At 38.3% G+C, this 11839-nt stretch overlaps 2 protein-coding genes across 3 annotated transcripts; both read left to right on the top strand.

Annotated features, from left to right (window-relative positions):
• The first annotated feature begins 612 nt into the window (after positions 1-612).
• LOC148423760 (uncharacterized) lies at positions 613-4394 on the top strand. Of its 2 annotated transcripts, none has more exons than XM_088415627.1 (7): positions 613-797; positions 1754-1842; positions 1909-2070; positions 2159-2233; positions 2628-2715; positions 3777-3846; positions 3929-4394. In XM_088415627.1, exons 2-7 carry the CDS (start codon positions 1771-1773, stop codon positions 4020-4022), a joined length of 561 nt encoding a protein of 186 aa, XP_088271753.1. In that variant the 5' UTR covers positions 613-797; positions 1754-1770; the 3' UTR covers positions 4023-4394. The 2 variants fall into 2 exon arrangements, with proteins under 2 accessions (XP_088271753.1, XP_088271754.1); XM_088415628.1 differs by lacking the exon at positions 613-797 and adding an exon at positions 819-1085.
• A 477-nt stretch (positions 4395-4871) lies between these two features.
• On the top strand, positions 4872-11790 carry chaf1b (chromatin assembly factor 1, subunit B). Its single transcript, XM_088415487.1, has 14 exons — positions 4872-4920; positions 5146-5293; positions 5691-5823; positions 6269-6389; positions 6564-6667; positions 6744-6840; positions 6925-7009; positions 7480-7573; positions 7672-7741; positions 7827-7918; positions 8006-8165; positions 8992-9555; positions 10802-10884; positions 11093-11790. The coding sequence occupies exons 2-14, from the start codon at positions 5168-5170 to the stop codon at positions 11194-11196; spliced, it is 1833 nt and encodes a 610-aa protein (XP_088271613.1). The 5' UTR covers positions 4872-4920; positions 5146-5167; the 3' UTR covers positions 11197-11790.
• Positions 11791-11839: the final 49 nt, after the last annotated feature.

The raw sequence follows: 11839 nt of genomic DNA, 5'->3' as shown, positions 1-11839 counted from the left end.
ATGGAAAATTGTTATGTTGTTTTCCTATGTCCTTAAAATGTATTCCAAGACCAGCAACAAGTGAAAACGAAAGGCAAGGCTTTTAATGGTCGGTTTCATGGAAATTAAACTTTTTGGAGATGTTAACCCCTTTACGATGTTAATTTGTCACCCCAATTATCCCCTTAGCGGTCGTATAAGTGTTTATAAACGCCCAACTGGTCCCAGGAGACGATGTTTTTTTGTTTTGTTTTCTTTTTTACTTTCGGTTTCATTCCGGGGCTGGGGAAGAGAGATTTTTTGCACCGAATCGGCCAAATAAAAAACAATGCTATTTAGTTTATTAGTTACAATGTGTAGTTTATAAAATGTCTTATGGGCGAAAATTTGTGTTTGGGACCGTACGGACGAACAATCAACGCGTAGTAGTACATAATTCACCCGGAACTGATGTTAGGAGAAGTGGTTCCCCGATTTGACCAAAGGAACGGATGTTACGGTGTTTTCGCTCTTTTTACACTTTTTTTTAGCTTTGTTAAATAAAACGCCTGTTTTAGGTTTATTCATTCACTCCTCCCTTGACTCCCATTTCTAATCGCTGCAATTTGAGTTTATCTGTTCTTGTTTCGTCGAGGAGTCGGCTGTGGTGTGACGTAATTAAGGGGCGGGATCAAACAACGTTTCAGTTATCAAAGCGTTTCACTTCCTGTAATCGCCAAAAAAAAACCCACATCATATGAAATTGAATTTCCAATCATTTAAAGGCAAGATTTCAGCATTTATATGCAGATATTTAACCGTGGGAAGCTTAAAATAACGTGAGTTTCAGCTCTTTAATATACACTTGCAAGGATGCATATTTTATACTTACGTAGATATTCACGAACAAAACGCATTCAAAAACATTAAAATGTCATCAACACCGAGATCTACTCACTAGTTAAAATCTAATGTCATATTATTTATTTTTATAATAATCATTTGCATTTTCGCGCGTTTCTACGTCATCCATGGGAGGGCGATAATGCGCCTTTAACGATATTGATAGTCGTCTGAAATCGTGGAAATACAGACACGTGCCAAAATATCCGTGTTTCTTCAGGCAGGTAAGACCACGACAAGCTTTTTTTATCTTATATTTTTTTAATCGTTATTTTATCTCAAGCGTGTCGGTGATACAGTATGGTATGATGTATTAAAATATGTTTGGGGGCCTAGGGAGCACCCACTTTCTTCTAGTTTAAGTCATGAATAATTTATATCTCAAACGATATGCGATAACGAATATGCGATGTGTGAACACGTAGCGATTGAAGACAACTAATCATGAAATTGCATATTATATATTATTTATCATAGAAGTTATGACTTGTATCCCACATCAACATGGTGACATTGATGTTGCTTTTTGATACTGACGTCAGCATCATGTATATGTATTACAAAAAGATTCAGCGCAAGCCATCTTCAAATATAATTAAAGCCCGTGTGACTGTATACAAACACAAAATCACGCAACAGGACTCCCACTAATTACAATAATTCTACTTCCCGTAATGGTGAGTTGTAGTTTTAAACTGGATTGTGCAACAACAAGTTGGGGTTTCTGTACTGTGCTTGTAAAATATCACTGATGTCATCAAACAATTGAATTGATACAGTCTTTATCACATTATAATTGATGAAAAAGAAGTCTTGAATCATTTTGAATCTGAATTTGTCATTGAGATTTTCTAATCCAGATTGATTGTTTTGTTTTGTTTTTCCTCTTAAGAGAAAAGCGAGGTCAAGATGCCACGCAGGAGCAAACGCTCTGAAGCTGCAAGACGTAGCCATCAGAAGAGGAAAATGCAAGCACAGCAAGTAGGTCAAGCTGCCGGTCCAAATCCATGTTTTGAAAAAGATTGCACGAATTATTTTACCCCACAGTCATCTGGAGCTGCACCCACCCACAACGCTGATGATGCTCAAAAAACACCGCTTATCTTCGGCCGTGACTACATTATCAGTCCGAAAACAAACAAAGTCATATTTAAGTCAAAATGCCCCAAACATAAGCTTGTCAAATTTCGACGCATTGCAAGGAAACAGGTAACGCAGCAGCTAAATTTTCAGATTAGGTAATATACCACATCTGAAATGTTCATGTATTTTTTTTGTTTTTTTTTGTTTTTTTTAGATTGCGGAAACACCTGCAAGATTTTCCAGTAACACGGAGAATACAGATGCTCCATTACATTCTCCAGCTAAAGAGGTATGGCATTTTGCCCGTAAAACAATGCATTGCTTTACCTGGTTAAACAAAGAATAAATAATTTATTAAAAAGGTAAAAATCCAGCTGACAACAAATAGCACAATCAGTATTGATCTAAAGACCATTTGCTAATACAGGACATTACATTCCTACTTGAGAATCAATAAGCTACAGTATGTGGTATTTTACAGTAAAGGGCAGTACCAAGCCCGAACAGAATGATTGGCAATCTCAATTTGAAGATTTGCTGTGGTACAAGTGCACTATACAGTAAACAGCTTGACAAATAACGATTTTGCAAGTCTTAAAAAACAAACAAAACTTGTTTTTCAAGCTGCATCTAATTGCTTATGTTGCTGGAATATTAATTGCCGTTTTAATTTTTGTTGACAGACCAGGGAACAAACACTCCATTCACCTTCAGCTCCAAGTGTTCTTCAGGACAGAAAGAGACTGAAGTCGGACATCCTTTCGTCATCGGGTATGGAAAGGTTTTGCTGTAATATCGTTAGAATATCAATCACTTACCTGAAGAAGGATATACCATATTTTCTGCACTATAAGGCACACCTAAAAACGTTGTTTTCCCATTTTTCAGATAGTACATTCCACAAATCATCTTTCTTCTTAATTTCTGATTGTCTATTATTAAAGCTTTACTGATTTATCTGATTGTTCTGATATTCCCTTTAGCACAGCTCCATCTAGTGGATGCACAACGCAACCCAAGCAACTACTGTAGCTTCTATTCTATGTGGCTTATGTTGTGCATCCTATATGAAATTGGTTCTAAAATAGGCCATTCAGTGAAGTCGCACCTTATAATCCGGTGCGCCTTATAGTGCGTAAAATAAGGTACACTATCTGATTTTAAACATCTTAAAAGGATGCTACACTTATTTAGCCTTTTTTCAGTTGTGAAATGTTAATATTTTGTCTGATAGCTGAATGATTTTTCTGGTACAATCAATACCTCCAAAAACATTTTTTCCACACGCTGTTGCTCAAATGAACAATCACGACTCAAATGTTTTCTGGGTTTGAGGACATTCGCAAGTTAAGCCATGATTGATTCTTACTTGAGCCCTGAGCACATGTGATGTCATTTTTAATGGACAGCAAGTCACGAAATGTGATTTTAAGGATAGTAGTCTAATTTAGCCATTTTAACAGTAAAAAGTTCATATTTATCTATACTTAACTCAACAACTAAATTATTTTTCAAGTACAATTAATACCCCTAAAAACTTTTTTCCACTTGCTGTTCACTGAAAAGGACAATGCATGTTCTTGACCAATCACGCTCACTTGCTTTGGTCATGTGACTTGAGCAAAATAACCCATGACTGCTTTGTACATGAGCTTTGAGCACATGCAATGTAATTTTCAATGAATAAAAAATGGCAAAATGTGTTTTTAAAGGTATGAAATGTACATGAATAATATTTTGTCAAAATAATTGGAGACAAAATATTAACTTTTTACTGCTGAAAGTAGTAAATAAGATCAGTATTTCTTAAAGGATCATTTTTTTTTCACCAGCTTGCAGTGACTCTACTCGCAGCTGCTTTCCAGTTATTGTAGATGTATTCTCCCTGAGTGACCCCAAAAGGTATGATTTTAAAGGGGTTGTGATTTTTATTTTCCCTTTTACTGCAGTTTATAAAGGAAATTGGTTATTGTCATTTGTGTAGATGGACGCTACTCAGTAGCCCAATTATCATATCTGACAGTGAAGAAACCAATGATAACCTTGGCACCCAGGAATCTTCCATTTTGCTCTTTTGATCAGTCAACATTTTCACACTATCGATGGAATTCTGCATAAGAATCAATTAATTGACTTATAGATTAGTTTGTAAGTAATTGCTTCTGATTTTTGTCATGACTTGATGTGCTTTATGTGTTTGTCTGCCATACAAATGTACTTGTCAATAAAAGACGTTTGGGGATGTTAGTACTTTATTTTTGAATGTGTTGAGCTGTTTTTTTTCGGTGATGTTTGATACTATTATTTACATATCTTCTCGTTATGACCTGAAACTATGTGTCTTGTTTTTTTTTCCTGGTTTGTCATATTGACATGCAATGTTTTGTTTATTGTGAATGTTATAGACAGAACAGTTAATTGATCACAAAAATAAACAGTCTCACAACCAAGTGACTTGTCTGATGTTCTATACTGTAGTAAACTATTTTCTATAGGTGAGATGAAGTCTATCACAGCTGAGTGTGAGACTTGCATGATGCATTCAACTTTTCATGCTCACATTTACTTTGGACAGTTTAGAGCATACAATGAATCATTAGTGGAATATGAGAAAACCCGCAAGGCTGGAGAAAACATGTAACAATTGCACAGGCAGACCACTATGCAAGGTTGGGTAAGGAAAGTTAATGTGCTCGTGTGTGATTTGTTTGTGTGTGTGTGTTTTTTTTATGTGATTCTTTCAAAAAATAAAAATAGCAGGCGCTTTAACTGTGCGGGCGGAGTCAAATATTCGCCCCACCCACACGTTGAACCGCGCCTCGAAATGCGCTTTGCACTCAAATGGGTTGGTTCGTCTCCCAGTAATACCTCCTCTTCCGCATTTTTGTCCAACCATCGACAAGCATTGGACCGGAAGTTTTGAACAAGCCTAAACGCGGGAAGCTACTCACTTTCTTCAGCTTGGCGACAGCTAAGGTAAAATACCGAGTTACGGTCTACCGAATAACCTTATTAAAACGACGTTTTCAATAAAGTTAGACCGTATATGTATTTGAATAGTGGTTAAAGTAGACATTCCTTAATGTATTAGAAAACTAAAGTATTAAAATGTCAGATAGTTTTCTCGTACTACTGACCTACTCAAATTTTAGTAGCCGTTCGTCGTCTTTTGAACATAAACTAAAATGGCTTCTCTTTAAGGTCGTTGTCGAATTGAAACAAGATGAAGGTTGTAACTTGTGAGATCGCCTGGCATAATAAGGAACCAGTCTACAGTTTGGACTTCCAGCACAGCTCTGATGGACGCACGCATCGTTTGGCCACAGCTGGCGTGGACACAACAGTCAGGGTGAGTGGAAGACATTTTTTTTTTTTCTATCATAGGTTTCAAACTACAGACCTCGAGGGCCGGTAGCCTTATCATCTGAATCAGGTGTGTTGGAGTGAGAAAACTTGCAGGATTTCGGCCCCTCGAGGACTGGATTTTGACTCCGATGCTTTAAATCGTTGTTGAAGGCCCAGACCAATGACCAGCTTTTGCCCATTTATATTTTCCAGAAAAATCTGATTTATATCCAGTATGTGCTCACAGTCTAGTAGTGGCAGGATAAGCACATAGCAGCTTCAAATTTATGGAAGCTGAAAAAAAGTAGTAGACTTGGCAGATAAACTTGAATAAATTGTTGAAAACATCTGCTATGAATTTACATTTACAAAATTACATTGTTTATGCTGTGTTCATGAAGCTGTGGAGAGTCGATATGGGCGCAGATGGGAAGGCGGCGGTGGAGTTTCTGTCTAATCTGGCCAGACATACAAAAGCTGTCAATGTGGTTCGCTTTAGCCCCAGTGGAGAGTATCTTGCCTCAGGAGGAGACGGTACGTCCAACACATGAATATGTGCTGTAAATCCACCGATTTATCACACTCCAATGCAAGTAGTGCATCCAAAATTCTGCCTTTGCTTTAATTGTAATACCCAACTTTATTATTATTTATTTATTTTATTAAGAAGTGATTGTGTCTGTGGCTCTGGGGTGACTAATGATGTTAACCCTATATCAGAAGTAATTTAGGTAAATATTACTCACTTTCCACAAGACTGAAGATTGGATCTGATTAAACACTTATGTTTCATTATTATTTTTTGTTGATGAGTTTCAGTTCAATATGTCAAAGGTTTTATCAGCATCCATCTGTTTTTATTTGTTTTTGTTAGCATTAGAAAAAAGTCTGCTGTTTTATGACAATGAAATCAACATTTCTCACAATAAATGTCTATCAAACTTTCACATGAGCGCCATTCATTTGTCGTATGGTTCAGATGCAGCCGTTCTGCTGTGGAAGCTAAATGATAACAAGGAGCCAGAACAGGCACCCGTGTTCCAGGAGGAAGAAGACGCGCAGCTAAATAAAGAAAGCTGGTCTGTTGTCAAGACACTGAGGTACAAAGTAACAATAATGGCATTCATGCCTAGCAACGCAAAAGCTTTTGCTTTGTTTGAATTTTAATCGCTCAGCCACTAAAAAATGTGAGGAACAAAATAAATGGAAAAAAGGATGACGTCATATAAGTTTGATGAAAAAACAGCCCACGTAACTGTGTGCATTGTTTTTAGGGGTCACATTGAGGATGTGTATGACATCTGCTGGACTTGCGACAGCAACTGTATGGTGTCTGGTTCTGTAGACAACACGGCTATTATGTGGGATGTCATCAAAGGTTTGCTCAGAAGGCATTGAAACAAGTAAAAATATGTCTCCTAATTATTTGTCATTTGCTTATTTATGCCTTCCAGGACAGAAACTGTGCATACTGAATGACCACAAGAGCTATGTGCAAGGTGTAACCTGGGATCCACTGGGCCAGTATGTTGCCACCCTCAGTTGTGACAGGTACTCGTCATTAAACGTTAAGGTTTCAATGACTTGGTCCATTTAGGGCAGTTGTAAATATGTGTTGTTATTCCCAATATTCAGAGTGATGCGTGTGTACAGCACTCACACAAAGAAGAAAGCCTTCTGTGTAAGCAAAATGAGCTCAGGCTCACCTGCAGATGGAGAGGTTAGTACACACAGCATGGCTTCCAATCCTGTTAAATTTTCATAATTATACATCAAGGTTTTATTTACCTACATTTGTCTTCTTAGTAAATTAAATGCATCATCGTAGAGTGGTGGTTAGCTAATTCAGTGGTTCTCAAATGTACCTTTTGTGGGTAGGTGAAGACAATTTAGGGGGTATTTGAAATTTCTGCAGGTATCAGCAAATCTTAATTGTAAAAAATATTTTACGGGGAGTTCATAATGGAAAGAAATTTGCGAACAACTGAGCTAATTTGTCTCAGGTTTGCTTTGTCTCTCCTGTTCACTGTACTGTCGGCAGTAAATATAAAACCTCTGAGATGCTGCAAAAATAATATTTTAACGAGATGCTGCATAAAATAAATGTGTGCCATTCAAAATCTCATAATGTTATAGTTCCAGTAAATTTAATAGTATAATACTGAGGGGAATATGAACATGTCTTTGCAGGTCAAGCAGCACCGCATCTTCCATGACGATAGTATGAGGTCTTTCTTTCGCCGTCTTTCCTTCACACCAGACGGTTCCTTCTTACTCGCTCCTGGTAAATTCGCAGCATGCTCGCTGGGAAGTTGTTGCTATGGTCGTTCAGGGAGATTTGAGGTGTTAATTGAAATATTCTCACTGTCGTCCCTTCCTCAGCTGGATGTGTGGAAGTCGGGGAAACCATAACTAACACGACCTACATCTTTTCAAGGAAGAGCCTCAAGAGGTAAGATGCACCATGCACTAGTTTGGTATTGTTATATGTGTTTTTGTACGTATATATAATATGTGTGAACACTTTTACTACTTAGGCCGATTGCCCACTTGCCATGTCCAACTAAGGCCACGCTGGCTGTGCGCTGTTGTCCAGTATACTATGAGCTGAGAACCAAGAAGGCAGAAGGTAAAAACACTTCCCAGAATGTGTTTTTATTTTTTTAATTGTATTTCCGATTTTATAGTCAAAATTTTTCTCCCTTTCCAACTACAGATTGTTCGACTGAGTCCCTTCCCAATCTATTCAAGCTTCCATACCGAATGGTGTTTGCAGTGGCTTCTGAGGACTCTATTTTCTTGTACGATACGCAGCAGGCACCCCCATTTGGCCTGGTGTCCAACATTCATTACCACACACTCAGTGACCTCACATGGTAATTGAACCGTCTCCTCCAAAATAATCCAAATCAAAAACATGAAAAGACATTAAGATAAAAAAAAAAATTGAAATGAAAAAAAAGGGGCCATATCTATTAAAACTGCATCACAACATGATTTTGGTTTTGATGGTTGTATTAAAGCAAGCTTAAAACTGGCTCAGGAAATTATTTGTGAAGACAACATGCACACAGCCATACTTGCCAGGAGGGGGCAGAGATACAGTATGATGCCTCTATTGACAATTGATCCTTCTTTCTATTGTCTCCCAATAAATGCATGTCTTTTTCTTGCTCATATTGTGACCATTCTGAGTCATTCTCACAAATTACCAGTCATTACTGATGAAAGGCCCTTCAATCCATTAAGTGTGAGACTGACTCAGATTGATCACGACGTAATCAAGAAAATGACACACGTTGAATGGGAGACTAAATTAGACAGCTGAGAGTTTGGTGACGAAAGAAAAGAAGCAGCACAGTCCAACCAAGAATGGTTTCACTCTTTAGGCATGCAAAATGGCTGTCGTTAAAATGCATTTTGGAAACGCCCTAGAAGCAATTACAGTTGTTGAAGAGGAATCATCAATGTTTTAGTTTTTTTTTTAATCCTGTCATAATTTGTTTTGGGGGGAATAATTGGTGTCATAACATTCATAAGATAAATCTTTTTACAGACTGTTTCTCAGCATTGCTGATCAATCCCTCATTTTACTTTCAAACCATCTGTCTTCATCCACAATGTCTGTTGTTCGTGGGGTTGTAAAAAACAAATGTGTCTTCAACCTATAATTCAATTGCTTTTGCTTCCATTTTGTCTCAGGTCTCGAGATGGTTCCTTCCTGGCTGTGTCTTCCACTGATGGCTACTGCTCCTTCCTATCCTTCTCCCCAGGAGAGCTTGGAACTCCACTGAAGGAGCCTCCTATTCTGGAAGTCTTTACCCCTACCACCGCCGCTGAGAAAAAAAGCAAAAAGACACCGGCAGGTCGAACCTCATCCCCTGTGTCCCAGCCCTCGAGTTTGGCTTCGACTCCCACGTCTCACGTCACCCCTGGCAGAGACGGCGGCTCCTCTGTCATCACCCCAGATGAGAAGACAACAAAATCCAAGCCTCAGCCTCGAAAAATCACCCTCAACACACTTGAGGCCTGGGGGAAGCCCACCACTCCAAAAAACGTGACTCCTGCCACCCCTCAGACGCCAACATCCAGAAGCACCAGCGCACCCTCAACTCCTGAACCTTGCAGCAACCCCCTCACACCAAGCTCCTCGAAGAAAGTCCCTCGCCTCACCCCGCTGACTCCCACGACACCCAAAGTCCTCAACAGCACCAACTTGCCTACCACTCCTAAAAGTGCCATGGCGTCTAAAGGACCCACTCCAAGGTGAATATAAGAAAGAAACCACCACATTCTAATAAATTTCCCTCAGAATCATTTAAAGCTGTGAAAAGCTCAAGAAATGTTGCAGTCTTTCTTAATACCTATGACTTCGCTTTGCTACAAGAGATACTCTAGTACATTCTAATGAGATTTAATTAAAGCTCTGCAATGTAAAATTGTGGTAGACTTCTGCAGGCTATTAACAGGAGTCAAAAAAGAAATGGCATGTCCTGTCTGTTTTTGACCACAGTAACTGCAAAAATTAGTTCCTTTTATACAGATTCGTATTCAATATGTCAAGGTTTAGAATGTTTTACTTAGCCTATGGAGCTTTTAGTTCTGTAGGGCATCACACGAAAAGATGTTTCTTATATGTTTTCCTTGCATAGCTCAATAAGGAAAGAAAAAATCTGGCAATGACTTTCAGTATGATGTGACACAGTTATAAATTGTATCCAAATATTGGAACTAATGTTACCTAGTGAAAGACCTCTCTGGCCATTTTAATTTTTATGATCTTGGGAAAGGTTGAATTCTCTCGCCTTTGTACTGGAGCTCACTTGACTGTGTGGAAAGGCACACAAAGCATGTGGTGAGAATTTTGGTCTTGATAGGTTGCACACTGGCAATGTACAGAAAAATAAGAAATCTACCAAAGGGAACTGCACAGATTACATCCTCCTCCCTCTGATATTGTGGAGTGTAAAATTAATCAGATTACCCCCAAATTTGTAGGATACAATGAAAAAAAATACATGAAATAGGTTGGTGTTTTGATCAGCAGTCCCACACAACTGTTAAATTGGGTCAAGACGTGCTGGTTCAGAATAAACATCAAGTCATTCATTATTTATTTGACTGCAGTGAAACAGCTATTCATATAAGTTATATGCCTTCAAATCTCTATATAAATACACATGGAAGTTATTGTAAAACATGCAATATATGTTGTCAAAATAGAGACTTGACATCAAATGCTTTGTTTTGGTTGCTGTTTTAAGTGCTCGGCTCAGAACAAAGCCTTGTCTGGTTTGGGGGTGTTCGTTGGACCCCCTGTTGATTATCAAATAATCACTCCAGCTCCTCACAGACAATAGAGTCTGCAACCTTTTGTATTTAAATGTGGAACTTGAAACTCCGCTTTCTCAGCTGACCGTGACTAGTTTCACAACTAGTCATCGAATAAAGTGAATAAGATGATGAATAGGATGGATGGACTTGATGAAACTAATTTATTTCTTTTTTCCAGGCGAGTTTCTTTGACTCCTGTTGGGGCGCAAACAGCCAGTTGGCTCTTAGGCACTCCGTCGTCTACTGAGAAAGCTAAACATGGTCAGTGTGTGTATGTGTGTTTTTTTTATTTCTTCATTAGTGTTGTGTAGTCATAGACTACCAACGTACAATATTGCTTCACCACTGAGGAATTACTTGGTAAAGCTAGGGCCTCTTGCAGGGGTTAATAACTGGTCGAACTGGCTTTTTGAATAGTTACGTCACATGTAACTTTTTTCTTTTTTTTCATTTTACCTTTCTGTTCCAGGACGCCCTTCTCCTCCAACCGATCCCCTCTGCCAACCTCCGGAGTCCAAGCGGCCCAAAACAGACAATGATGTCACTGCGGCAAACAGCGTCACTCAGCCTTAGCGTGGCCATGATATAAGCATGACTGTTAAATGGACGTCATCATCAAGTCATCTTATGTTATACCACGTTGTGATTGAGAGGGTAACGCCTTCACTCGCGATGTTGTCATAAATGCTTAATGTGAATGACTTTCACTCTTGTATGATAATTAGCTACTTGGTGATGTCTTAAATTTTTAATACTGTAAGTAATAAACAAGCACTTGAATATTTAGTGCTGTGTGAACTAGAAAATACTGTACACCCTGAGTCTTATTTTTGATTATTGGCTTTGGCAAATGGTTTGAGATCAAGGTTTAATGTATCATACATTTCTTCATTCAAGACAAAGTCTCATCTGACATTTAATGAGCCGCTGTTCATAGATCGCAGGACTCGTATCGCCAAGAATTCAAATCTATGAACCAGTGAGTCTTCAATTAACCTAAAATGCATATTTTTGGCATGTTGGAAGCTGAGTATCCACACAGGGTACATGCCAAGCACAAAGTTAAGAAAGCTAAGATTAGAACTCCAAACCTCAAAAGTGTGCTAAGCACTTGCCTGACATCCAATCAACTTTAAAAGTATATTTTTTCATCAAGTGAGTTTAGTATTTTTCCACATTTTTCCACAATTAATACATTGTAAATAATATAATGTAA

The sequence above is a fragment of the Hippichthys cyanospilos genome, chromosome 5, assembly GCF_059441005.1.
Source record: "Hippichthys cyanospilos isolate Australia breed blue-spotted pipefish chromosome 5, RoL_Hcya_1.0, whole genome shotgun sequence".
Lineage (NCBI taxonomy): Eukaryota > Metazoa > Chordata > Actinopteri > Syngnathiformes > Syngnathidae > Hippichthys > Hippichthys cyanospilos.
Note: the sequence above shows the minus strand (reverse complement) of the source record. Positions and strands in the feature narration are given on the sequence as shown.

What these genes read in the sequence shown, in the direction of transcription:
- LOC148423760 (XM_088415627.1), top strand. Translation starts at nt 1,771, where the DNA reads ATGCCACGCAGGAGCAAACGCTCTGAAGCTGCAAGACGTAGCCATCAG. An exon ending in GGACATCCTTTCGTCATCGG is followed by an intron (nt 2,716 to 3,776) that starts GTATGGAAAGGT and finishes TTTTTTCACCAG; the next exon opens with CTTGCAGTGACTCTACTCGC. An exon ending in TCCCTGAGTGACCCCAAAAG is followed by an intron (nt 3,847 to 3,928) that starts GTATGATTTTAA and finishes TCATTTGTGTAG; the next exon opens with ATGGACGCTACTCAGTAGCC.
- chaf1b (XM_088415487.1), top strand. Translation starts at nt 5,168, where the DNA reads ATGAAGGTTGTAACTTGTGAGATCGCCTGGCATAATAAGGAACCAGTC. An exon ending in TATGTGGGATGTCATCAAAG is followed by an intron (nt 6,668 to 6,743) that starts GTTTGCTCAGAA and finishes TATGCCTTCCAG; the next exon opens with GACAGAAACTGTGCATACTG. An exon ending in TCTAAAGGACCCACTCCAAG is followed by an intron (nt 9,556 to 10,801) that starts GTGAATATAAGA and finishes TCTTTTTTCCAG; the next exon opens with GCGAGTTTCTTTGACTCCTG.